A 12,836-nucleotide genomic window follows, 5' to 3' on the forward strand; every position below is an offset into this window, starting at 1 on the left:
CTTTACAGTTTTAACAACGCTACCAAGGATCTCTAGTAATCTATTCAAAAGTCACATAACATTTAGGCAATATCTATTATCTCAGTTATTCATATAATAGTCAGGCAATGTTTACATATTTGGAATTGAAGGATTGGTTTCAATTAGGCTATACACTATCATTTCAAATTAATCCCTGAGCCCCACCCCCCTTTACGAAGATGTGAGTGAATTCAACACATGGATGTAAAACCCTGAGTAGGCTATGAGAGAACAGTGTGTGATAGTCAATTCAGTTTAGAGGATGAATGATTGAGGAATTAGGATATTTAAGTTGTCATTAACAGCTATTTTGTACATTTTGTCTTACAAATGTTACAAATATTTTGAGAACCGGTAGAGGTGTGTACACATCTGACCAGGATTCCTTGACAATATTTTAGTCTAGTGGAGGGTATTTTTTCCCTAAAAGCTATTTTCTAATATCTCATATAATTTCTTGCCTACTATTATACAAAACCTCATATAGGTCAGTAGTCCACACAGCTGGGGCGTCTTAAAAAGTCCACTTGTAACAGCAGCAGGTTAGACCCATCAGTGCTTCCAACAGCCACACTCTCATTTACAACACAACAGGCTTCTGCTTGGGTTCATTCATCCATGATTTTATTTCTTTGTTTGTGAAAAACCACAATGACAAAATACATTAGTCAACCTCGTACCCATACCATAACTATGTAGGCTAGAGAGAACACAGGGGAGAAAATACAAGGCCCTTCTCAGCAGGGATACCAGCACACCCTATCCTCATCACTTCACAAATCAAACTGCTCAATCTTTAAACTGTATATACAAGATATGGTTTATTTCAACACTGCTGCTCACATTTTTGGCAACTCAGTTTTCAAATATTCTCCATTCCATAAACTTTGTTTTAGATTCAAAGTTGTCATTATACACGGGCGCCCTCTGCTGGTCATTCCACTACAGACATTCTGCATTCCAATTGGTCACCATAACTGTTTTATTGAGGGGATTAATTCCAGTGTGGAGAAGTGAGTGGATAGAACATAGTCTATGACATTATTTTATAATAATATTGATACAATTAGGGGGTAAACACCATTCTGCCGAATTCTACAGTACCAGTTTAATTCCATGGGAAAAGTTAAAACTATTGTTCTGGTGGGTGACTACATAGCCATGTAGCATATTCTCTAGTTCAAGACATCGTCTGTACTGCCTTGAACACACAATGCCCCAATTACTGGATTATAATCCTGGTGCCTGCAAATTGTCCAGCCCTGCTGATAAATCCTGTTCATCACTTATCTGTAATCTATGTGGGCACTGCCTGTCGCTTTAGCCAACCCCAGCATCTTTCCCACAGCGGTTCCCTCCGCCAGTGTCAACAAAAATAACTTTCAGGAGGCACCCTGAGTGACCCCACAACTATTGTTAAACAAATCCCAACAACACACACATTGACACACACTCAAACATATGTACAGATATAATATTCCTCAAATATTCTTATCCAAACAGAATAATTAGACCAGTCTAAGGGTGTACCATCATGTCATCAAACATCAAAGCAAGCATAAATCATTTAAAAGAAAACAACAATACCGATCATAAGAGAAGGTCCAGCTAAAGAAGGATCCTTTTGAGTTGCTAGTTTCAGTCACTTCAAAATCTTTCAGTCAGAAAGTGTCCCGCCATCCCAGGTGGGACCTCCATGTATTTGGCAACACTTCAGTAAGAGGCAGACTTGGCAGGAGGATGCATGACCACAACCAATAAAAACAAAATGGAGGTTTCTCTATGAACCAGAGTAAATGATACTGAACATGGCACTCATGTAGATGTGTGCATGTGTCTGTGTGTACATCAAAACAAGTCATACGTTGTGTTTAAGCATAACTTGAGGGGACATGAGTGTACGTGTGTGTTCAGGTTTTTAGATCCATATTGGCAGAGGTATGTGTTTTCATTTCAATAAAATGTGACCTTACTTTGTAGCAGATCACTTCCACTGTAAATAACTCCTTTCATGAGCATTTGAATGTATTGTACACAGCCAGACATGTATGCAATGAAATGGAACAGCCAAAGAACACATTTATAACAATTTAAAAACAGCAGTGTTGAGTCGATACAATACATCTCACTCTTTAAGCTCTGCCACAGTTTAGACCCCTACCCCCGTCTCACATACACACTCCTCTCTGTAAAACTATTTAATCCTCTCTTTCTCCTTTCACCCCCAGGGGTCAACCACTGTGTGTGTGAGTGTAGGTAGAGTGTGTACGAGTGTCCCTCTAGAACTCGTCGTCAGAGCTGAGCAGCAGGGTCTTCTCGGTGTCTCCGCGCGTGCTGAGGGTGCTGTGGCTGCGGGAGAGCGCCGGGCCGCCGCGCTGCTCCAGGGTGGACTGCTGGGTGTACTGCTGGTAGGCCGGAGAGAAGTTATGGATGGCGTCCTGGACCATGTCCCCCGGGTTCATGGTCTCCTTCAGGCTGCTGGAGATGCTCTTCATGGGGGCGCAGCGACCTGGGGGGGACGGAGGGAGGGAGACGTGTGGGGGAGAGGGAGAGGGGTGTGATGGAAGGGGGGGTGTTGTAGCAAGGGAGGGAGGCAGGGAGGACAGGGAGTGAGGGAAGGAGGGAGAGGTGTGAGTAGAGCCCGTGGAGAGGATGAAAGATGGATAAGAGAGAGAGATATCAGGAGGAGCAGAGTGGAGTGAACACAATGAACAGAATGTGCAGGACTGCCACATACAGCACACTGCCAGTGAACCCCATCAACATGAAACAGACACTGATGCAACACAAATGTAACGTTCTAACACTGTAGAAGACGACACACATGCATAATGAATGAGAGTTACAACTTAATAACACAACACTGTATGACCGGCATCACAGACACAGAATGTCACAAGCTGTGTCCGGGCCAGACCTGACACAGCTAGGGATAGACCTACCGTACTGTCCATAGATAGGAAACGGGCCTTTTAGTGCAGCGGAGAGGAGGGAGGGAGGGGATGAGAGAAAGGGATGGGGTAGGTAGGAGGTTGAAATAAGGATGATGGTTTAACAAAAGAGGGAATATCAAAGCGTATACAGTTGATTTTAAAGATGGAGAAGGGTTTAACATAAAAAGGTTCCAAGGAGACGAGAGAAAACGGGGAAGAGAAATAAGAGGCGGAAGAAAAGAGAGAGAAAGAGAACAGGTCAGTGGAAAAAATGTCACTGAAAAGTTTGAATAAAAGAATAGAACATTTAGACCAGAACACCAAGATTATGACTTCAGCAAATCTTACAATTCACTTCAGTGAATGAGTATACAACTTCCTCAAACACATGCAAAAGAGAGGGGCTTGGAGATGCAGCCATCCTCCAGAAGGCTGCTGATGAGGAGTGAGCAATTGAGTTTGTGTGTGTGTGTGTATATGTGTGTGTGTGTGTGTATATATGAATGTGTGTATACCGTATTTTTCGGAAAATAAGACTATTTTCTATAAACCGCACCCCACCAGAATAGGAGCTTTGTGTTTGTAAATCCGAGTATAAACCGCACTGGAATATATGCCGCACTTGATACGGGAACAATAATACCAAGCAATGCACAAGTACAGGCGATCTTACAGCACTGTGTAACACACTTCGGTTGTGGATAGTATGTCCAGAAATAAAGTCAAGTCACTCATTTAGTGGCAAAATCCATTGTTATGTATACAAAATTATTTTAGATGTAGTATAAATTTAGCTAGCTTGCAAATCCTGAGGATAGCCTACCGAAGTTGAATTAGCCAATGTCGTTAGCGATGCTAGCTAATGTTAGTTTGCTAGCTGTATATAACATTTCACTGGGTCTTGCAGCTGTTTGTTTTACTGAAATTATTATGAAATGTAATGTTCTACTAGCCATTTTCCTACTTTAGCAAGTCACCAAGCCCTGATAGTGTAACTGAGACGACACAGTAAATAATTCCTCTTTCAAGTAATAAGCCCCCGTTCAAGTGTTGAGCATTAAATTAGCTGCATAGTCTGAAGAGATCTTGGGACGAAGCCACTTTTTTGTTCTAAAACCGGGCTATAAACAGCTTCGAAATATAAGCCGTACAACCACAAGAACTGTAGAATCAGGGTACAAGCCGCGGCTTTATTTCCAAAAAATACGGTATGTGCGTGTGTGTATATGTATGTATGTGTGTGTGTGTCTGCCTCACCGTTGGAGTCCAGCCTCTTGTCCATGTAGACCTTGTAAGTGAAGGCGTAGCGAAGGGCCACAGCTGCAAAGAACATCTCGATGCAGATGATGAAGTTCTGGTAACCAGCGGCAACCGTGCCCTCGCCCACCGACACCTCGGCAGAGTTGATCTGAGGGATGGCACCACACTTCTCCAGGATGGCCAGGAGCATGCCTGGGGAGGGAGGAGGGAGGGAGGGGGGAGGGACAGAGGGAGGAGGGGAGAGCAGGAAGAACAGGGGGAAGGAGCAAGCGAGCAAAAGCAGAGGGAGATGTAAGGATTCACATTTTGACTCTTAAACAATGAGTATAAAAAGAATTGTTGAGAAAAATCAGCATTTGGCTCATACCCTGATACCCATGATTCTGAACGTGTGTTAATCTGCCTGGTTTGCATTTGGACATATTGTCTGTATTGCGCGTGGGCAGTGATAAAAAGACATATAAGGAGAGAATTGCTCACCCTGCCAGAAGGAGAGGAAGATGACCGACTTGACCATGAAGAACTTGAGCATGGGGCTGTAGGGGACGAGCAGGTCGCGGGTAGCGAAGTAGAAGAGGAAGAGAGCGTAGAGGGACAGGCTGACCGAGACGTTGTAGATGATGGTCACGTACAGGTAACCACCTGCCACACTGGGGGGGACGACGACATTAGCATCAGGTACAGGTTCTGTAAAAAATCATGTCTCATTTCCCATTTAATTATTTCTAAATTGGTTCAGGCAGTGTGCTAAATTAGTCTGATTATTCTGAAGCAGATAATATCAGATTATCAGCTATATAATCAGGAACTGATTTGCTGTGGTGACATATAATAATATATTGATATCTTTACACGCACACCCATCCACCCACCCACACACAGTAAGGTCCAAAAGTCTGAAACCACTAGTCAAGATACATCCATTTTGCGTTTGTTTCTACATGTAATAGAAAATGTTTTCATTACAAAAGATCATATCAGCTTAACAATCCCCCCCCCCACCGTTGCTTTAATGACAGTGTGCACTCTGGCCTCTACAAGTTTGTGCAAAAACCTGATGATCCCAGTGTGATATGACATGTTCCAAAGAGCTTCTGGTGATGTCACGGAATGCTTGGCTTTCTCAGTCTCTAATTGCCCCATTAAATGTTCAATGTGGCCTCAGACTTTTGGACCGTACCGTAAAAGAAATAAACGCATAACCCTGCTTCTCCTCAATAAGCACACTTTCCTAACAAAAGCGTATTGAGTCGTGTCTGAGGTGGACCACTAGAGGGAGGGGCACAGCTCCACTCACTTGAAGTCTCCGTCTCTGTACTTCCCAAAGGCCTGCAGGATGACTGTGATCATGGCCATCAGGGGCTTGACCACACAGAACTGGAGGGTGGCCTGAGGGAGGGAGGGGGGGAGGGAGGGAGGGAAGGGGGGGAGGAAGGAGTTTAATAGGGAAAGTAGAGTTCAAGTACACAACTAAATTCCAACCCCCGCCTTCTCTGATATGTGTTTACGGAGGGGCAGTAAAACAGCTGAAACGAGAGAGCTGGGACGTTTGGTTCGAACCTGTTTGCAGAAGCGGAGGAAGCCAATGGAGTAGGTCCTTCCCCAGAGACAACAGGTCCCGTACACACAGCTGGACCTGCAGGGGAGGGGGAGAGAGAGAGAGGAAGGGGGGCAGAGAGGAAAGAGAAAAAGAGAGGAGAGAGAGGAGAGAAAGGAAAGAGGCGAGAGAGGAGAAAAGAGAGGTACAGAGAGAGAGTAAATGCAAAAGATACGTAGACAGCAGGAGGGAGAAAGAGAGAGATAAGTAGAGAGATAAGATGGAGACTTACTCGATGGGCTTTCCTCTGATCTCAGCCATGATGGCGCTCTCCCCTCCCAGGTACTCATAACACAGGCTGAGGAAGTTGTAGATCACAAACGCTGCAAAGGAGCACACACACGTTAGGTCATTGAGCTTTTATCTAAAGTAACACACACAGGGCTGAGCGGTGAGGGAATCCAGTAATCTGAAGGTTGCCAGTTCGATTCCCGGCCGTGCCAAATTACGTTGTGTCCTTGGGCAAGGCACTTCACCCTACTTGCCTCGGGGGGAATGTCCCTGTACTTACTGTAAGTCGCTCTGGATAAGAGCGTCTGCTAAATGACTAAATGTAATGTAAATGTAAAATGTAAATGTAAAACATGGCCGGTTCACAAAACACTCTGGCTGTGTGAATCCCAGTTGCTTTTTGCGTCTATTGAGAATGCATCAGGGAGGAACACACTAGGGGGAAAATACATCTAAATGAACACAACAACCACTTTTGGGTTACAAACCCAGCCATGGGTCATATGTCTTAGGCCATGTTCCTCAGAGCAGAGCTGTGGCTTGGCTGCCTCACACAGCACCAGAGGGGACGGGGAGGCAGGGTCGTCGGATGGCCTCCAGCTAAAACACCCTCTATTCAGCTTGGATCAACACTGGCTTGTTTGTACAAGCCCAAACACACACACACACACACGTGCGTAAACACGCAACAAAAAGCTATTCTACTTCAGAGTCGACTCCACCTCCACCCCCCTCCTTCCTCGTCCCGTCCCCAGTAAAGGGTGTTCGTCTCTGGGTGGAATGTGGCTCCAGCTGCTCCTCCTCCAGGTGTGCTGGTCCAGGCTCCTACTCTCTCTGTTTCTCCTCCGTTCCGCTTGGCTCTTTATTCTTGTTTTCCCTCCACGCTCCCCTTTCAATCCCACTCCCTACACACCTCGTTAACCTCCTCGTTACGTCGTTTTACTCCACACAGGTGTGCAGGATGTGGGAAGAGAGGGGACTCCCGTCTGCACCCTGAACAAGGCCTGCTCCCTCAGATAGCCACCGTGTGAGTGAGAGAACCACACGTGCTTCGCGGTGCTAACGAATGCATGCTTGTTCGCAACTCTGGCGTGTGTTTGACGGGGCTGCGGCGTGTTGTACCATCTCTATATATAGGAGTGTGGAGCCCCCCCGGGGCCACAGCAGCAGCTGGAGCAGGGCTGGGGAGACCCCGTGTGCACGGCCTCGCTCTCAGCTCCACTGCCCTCCATCACGGTGCTCCCAATGCACACTCACGCACACACACACGCGCACACACAATCACGCACATGTACACACACAAACGTACACACCGACAGACAGCCACACAGACAGAATGATGGTGACAGTTCACAGAGCCAGGGCCTCTAACAGTATTATGACATTATAAAGGGATGTCAGTGGCTCACTAACAATTTCTGAACTAATGTGCTGCTGAGATGCACAGCTGGATGGCGCAATACAGCCCGGACCATTTATCTGTCCACGAGCGAGCTCTCTACAGACTCCTGTCAAGGCTTTGGTCGTTTTGCATACAGTTGCTAGGAAACAGGCTTCCCCTCCCCAGCAATCCCAGCAGGCCTTGAAAACGTCAGGAGAACAAAGATGGCCGCCCTCATAAAGGCAGACCGCAAAGGCCATCTGTCACTGGGGGATCGGAGAGATTCCCACACACCCCATCCTCGGGGGAATGGAGGGGGGCGTTCACACCGGAAAACTTCAGTCAACTTGAGTGTAGCCTACGTGCTCCACAAATGGCTTCTGCTTACAGTTCTGTGTGTGTCACGCAGATAATCACTTTTAAGGGTGCGAGAGGTGGATCTGGTGTATGTGTGTAGCGTGTGTGTGTTTGTCTATCCTCACCCTCGTAGCAGTCCCGCACGGTGTCAAAGTACACGTAGTACTCCTCGTTGGTGAAGAAGAGGAGGCTGAGCCAGGAGTCGAAGGCGTAGATGGGCACGATGAAGAGGATCCTGACGATGTGTCGCTGCTCGTTAGGGGAGCTGTAGTAACGCAGGTGCATGTAGATCTGGGGGGGGGGGAGGGAGGGATGGTTAGTGAATAAGAGAGGGTCTGTATCTGAAAGGAGTGCTAGGTTACTGTAGTACAGGTTCTATGGTACGGGATAAACCATCCATAACCCAGGCAAACAAACGGTAATCTAGTCTGTTGACAGGAAGAAAAAAACAGTTAGAATCAAGTCTCCTCCTAGACAGGGACCACAGCTCAGTCAACGTGACCTGTTGCAAAGTGGGTTAGCCGAAACCCGCTTCTCAGGAAATCAATATGTATGTTTTCACCAGGGCTGTGACACTGACTGAGGTCTAGCCCACATCCTGGATAGAGCAGTCAATAAAGTGAGTGTGTGCGTATGTCGTGTGAGTGTGTGTGTAATGTTGTGTGAGTGTGTGTTGTGTGAGTGCTAACTGAGCCCTGAGAGAGTTTGTTGACAATTTGCTTCAGTCATTTGTGTTCCTGTTCAGATGAGCAGACTCTTGTGTCATCAGCACCTTTTGTTGCTTCTTCCGCTCCCCTTGCCTTTCCACAATACCCTCCCTATCACCTTTCCTGGCCGGTGCACACACACCTCTGGTAAAATAACAAACAGAGGACGATTGGAGCACGGAGGGGGAGGAAGAGAGGAATGGCAAGAGGGAGAGAAAGAGGGAGAGAGAGCAGAGCCCCGTGCTGTTGCTAGGCAACAGCCTCCGCTCTGTGATGATGTCACTGACTGCACCTGTTGTCCGAGCGACGCTTCATCTTCAACCCGAGTGAACGGCCAATGAGGACGGGCCGCTGACCTGAGCCTGGGAGTGTAACAATGCACGCCGTCTTACGTAATGCCTTCCAGTAAGACTCACAGCAGACTATAACATTACAGGAAGAGGCCATATGGTTTACATAATCAGTGTCAGGTACTTTTTCATCCAACCCTATAGTGAGGTAACATTTTATTTTTGAAGCTAACTTCTTACATTCTTACATAATATTCTCCAATCTAAGATTCTATGCTTTAGAACGTCCAGAAATGGAGGTGAACGTGTGTGTGTGTGTGGGGTGGTTAGGGTTAGCTGACCTCCTCATCTCCCCCTCCCACAGCACGCCAGGAAGCTCATCTCTAACCCTACAGCAAGGTGTACAGTGTCACAGCCAGAGATGCCTTCTTCATCACACAGCGATTTCTTTTGAAGCCTCGTCAGGGCTTCTCCACGGCTCCCGAGCCCGAGGTGAGCCACGCTGGCTGGCTTCGCTCAGCAGCCTCGCTAGCTAATCAACCCGGGGCCTTGCAGGCCTGAGGAGGAGGACATGGAGGCCCTGATATGGAAGCCTATGTCCCAGGATCTGCACTGTGAGCTGACTCCACCATGGCTGTCAGCAACTTGTGTAGAGAAGCCATCTTAGAGCACGGACCAAGACACACTGGAAACATTTAGATCATAAGCTAGGACCAAACATGAGCTAGGACCAAACATGAGCTAGGGTCAAACATGAGCTAGGGTCAAACATGAGCTAGGACCAAACATAAGCTTGAGACTAAAGTCAACGTTTGCTGACGTTTGAATGTCAAAGCTGATTGCCAAAGTATCCCCCTTTGTGTCAATTTGGGTTTGTCTGTGAACTGAGTGACAGGTAGAGAGAGGAAGAGAGCGATAGAGCGAGGGAGGAACTGAGTGACAGGTAGAGAGAGGAAGAGAGCGATAGAGCGAGGGAGGAACTGAGTGACAGGTAGAGAGAGGAAGAGAGCGATAGAGCGAGGGAGGAACTGAAGGTGAGATGTAGCAGCAGGAGGACGAGTGCGACAGTAAAGGCGTGAGTCAGCTCTGGTGGGACTTACCTGGTGACAGGTGAGCAGCAGGGCGGTCCACACGAAGAAGCCAGACACCGTCTGGGCCGTGGAGGTCATGAGGAAGATGGGCTCCTCGGGGGTGACCAGGGGTGCCGCCGGTCCCCAGGTGGAGTTGGACCCGGGCGGGGCTGCTGTGGCCGGGGGCCCTGGGGCCAGACCCACAGGGCTGTCACTCCCCAGCCTCTCTGACAGGGACATGCCTCGCCTCCACAACTGACTCATCTGCAGAAGGGAGAGGGGGAGATAGAGGGGGGGGGGGGGGGGAGTGAGGGAAAAGGTTATGGGATTTTGCTATTTGAATAACATACTTGTGCACAGCTCTCACACACACATAAACAGTGGTCTTCACTAGACATTTTTAGGTTTCCATATGCAAATTAAAAACACTGTAAACGTGAACCATACCAATCAAACTACTACCCTCTTCAGGGAAGAAGCCTCATTTATGAAAGAAAAAAAATATGTCTGAAAAGGAGTGAGAGGAAGAGAGGAAGGTGGGTGTGTGCGGGAGAGAAAGAGGGAGGCAGAAGGGTGGTGGTGGTGGGGGGGGAGAAGGGATTGAGGCAGAGAGCGAACACAGGAACAGAATGAATCAGTCAGATCGGGAGAATCGGTGTGACATGGAGGGCCGCTGACCCAAATTTTCCTCGCCGTTTTCGGAGGAGAAAAGGCGCAGGAGAGATGCAAATAGCATACACAGAAACAAATCCCTCCAGAGTTCGGGGACACCTTGCCACACATCGTTAGCGCGTGCAGGCTTCCTAGAGTCTAGCCTAGTATAGCTAGGAACATCATCTGACACTTCACAGAGTAGCAGAGTGAACCACAACCCCAGATGTGCCAAATCACTACAAAACTTAGGTTAGATTAACAGACATGATAAGTAACCTTAAGATGGACATAGAGCCATATTAGGCTTGTTGTCCATTTTTTGCAATGTGATGGTGGTCAACAGTCAGATGTGTTTAATGTCATGAGGAACTACACTAAATAAATCAGATGTCTTTGTTTGTGTTGAAGCCTGTCTGTCACATGGCTATTGACAGAAAAAAATACAAAATAATCAAACGGTTGCCTGAGGAGCTCTGGAAATGTGGTCTTAAAATGTGTCTGCAAGGATTTAATAAAGTCGGTAATCTAATGAGTAAAAATGGTTTCTGTAGATTCTGCCATCTGCATGGTGGATAAATATAGGCTGGGCTGGCGGTGGCCCTGGGTGACTCACCCTGGTTTACGACACTCATTACGGGGGCATTCACCAACAGAGAACAAAACCTGGCCTTTTCTGCCATATCTCAGAAAGAGACAGTGCTTAAAGATAGAAGTTTGAAACCTATTCAATGAATTCAGAGGAGTTTGAATGCCTAGCAGTGACAATTAAAAGCCCCATTACCTAGATTATGGTATTAGGGTGGTATTGGAATTAATTACACAGATAAGTGGATGCATCAATTGCTTACATGATGGTGAAATGAATTGGCAGATCATCATTTTGTCATGGAGTCCTGTTGACTTGGTGAACAAATGGTAACAAAGGGTGGCCTATTATTGGAACATATCTTGAATAAGTCTTGGATGAATTCTACACAATTTGAAGCTAACTATCTGGTGCCAAATTATGTAGTGAATAGCCAGTGTGTGGTCATGTCAACCGTGGTGAATAGCAAAGAAGTAGTGGGTGACCAATTCTATTGGTCAGATAGAGACACAGCGAGTCCCTCGGCTCTTCAAACAGTAGCCAAGGGTGTGTTTCAAAACATCTATTGTACACTGACCTCAATCTTATTGACATTTTTCAGTATGTTTTCACGTCTGATGCCTTCCAGCTACAAGTCAGGAAAGATGAGACACCATTTTACATGTCTCATTGCATATAAAAACTATCTATAACACCAGTAATTCAGTAATATACAACCAGCAAAACACTACAATCAACGTATCCGATTTGAAAACGTTGGTAACATGTAACTGTGAAAATGTTGGATTTATACCGTTTGATTATGCAGCTATACTGCGTTCAATGAAATAAAATAATCAATCACTGCAACTAATTAAAATCAACTGCGCTCAAATAATATACTGCTCTTAAGCAACATATCAACCCAATTGTTCACGCCTAAAGATGCTGAGTAGCTTGTTTGTCAATATCTGAATCAAAATCATTCAAAAAACTAAACATCTTCCCGGTTCGCCAGCGATTGCTTACCTCAGCTGCTGCGGTTGGAATTGTTCACGCTGCGGATATTCGTATCCAGCATCAACTTTTCCTTGAAATTATTTGGAATCGCCTGTCTGTATTCGTACATATAACTAGTTATAACAAACTCTTTCACTGTGCCGTTGTGTTCGTGCCTCCTTGATCATGCCACTAGACTGCCTAATTTAAAATCATGTTTTATCTCGTTTGCGAGCTGACTGCTTGTAAAGCTAGTACTAGTCTAGCTAGCTGCTGTACTCTATCAGTATCAGTACTGTAGCTCTAGCTATTTAGCTAGCTGTTTGGGTGACGTTCTCAAAAGCAATCAAAAGTTTAAACTCAAGCAAGTCAGACGAATCCCGATAAACTAAACATTATCAACTGTGAATTAATGTTATGTATCTCTTTAAAATCTGTAGCCCAACTAGCTAGCTAGCTGCCGTTATTTTCCTCACATCATCCATAAATTACGAGAAAAATGCTGCTGTTCCGGATCTCACGCAAGCGCAGTGGTGAAACTGGACCCTTTCCCCATGGATAATGATGTGGCCAGCTGGACTTGGATGTGTTCATTGTTGTGATGGACCCTAACCAACATATGGGCAAGGTCAAAAGTCTAGTGATTGCATTACATCGAAACTGCTCAAATGATCCTTGTCTAACCATGAGCTTCTCACCTCGTTGTTCATTCTGCAAACGAATTAGTTTAATTTATTTTTAAGGGTTGGTACGCACACTAAATGAATACAA

The 12,836-nt window shown here is 46.1% G+C and overlaps 1 protein-coding gene across 2 annotated transcripts; it reads right to left on the reverse strand.

Annotated features, from left to right (window-relative positions):
- Positions 1–632: 632 nt before the first annotated feature.
- LOC136940958 (transmembrane protein 184B-like) lies at positions 633–12,560 on the reverse strand. 2 transcript variants are annotated; one of them, XM_067233301.1, is made up of 10 exons: positions 12,096–12,560; positions 9,878–10,111; positions 7,906–8,071; positions 6,044–6,134; positions 5,775–5,850; positions 5,512–5,603; positions 4,695–4,864; positions 4,212–4,406; positions 2,964–2,990; positions 633–2,530 (listed from the first exon to the last, which is right to left on the reverse strand). In XM_067233301.1, the coding sequence occupies exons 2-10, from the start codon at positions 10,109–10,111 to the stop codon at positions 2,301–2,303; spliced, it is 1,281 nt and encodes a 426-aa protein (XP_067089402.1). In that variant the 5' UTR covers positions 12,096–12,560; the 3' UTR covers positions 633–2,300. The 2 variants fall into 2 exon arrangements, with proteins under 2 accessions (XP_067089402.1, XP_067089403.1); XM_067233302.1 differs by lacking the exon at positions 2,964–2,990.
- Positions 12,561–12,836: the final 276 nt, after the last annotated feature.

The sequence above is a fragment of the Osmerus mordax genome, chromosome 3 (genome assembly GCF_038355195.1).
Source record: "Osmerus mordax isolate fOsmMor3 chromosome 3, fOsmMor3.pri, whole genome shotgun sequence".
NCBI classification, from domain to species: Eukaryota; Metazoa; Chordata; class Actinopteri; order Osmeriformes; family Osmeridae; genus Osmerus; species Osmerus mordax.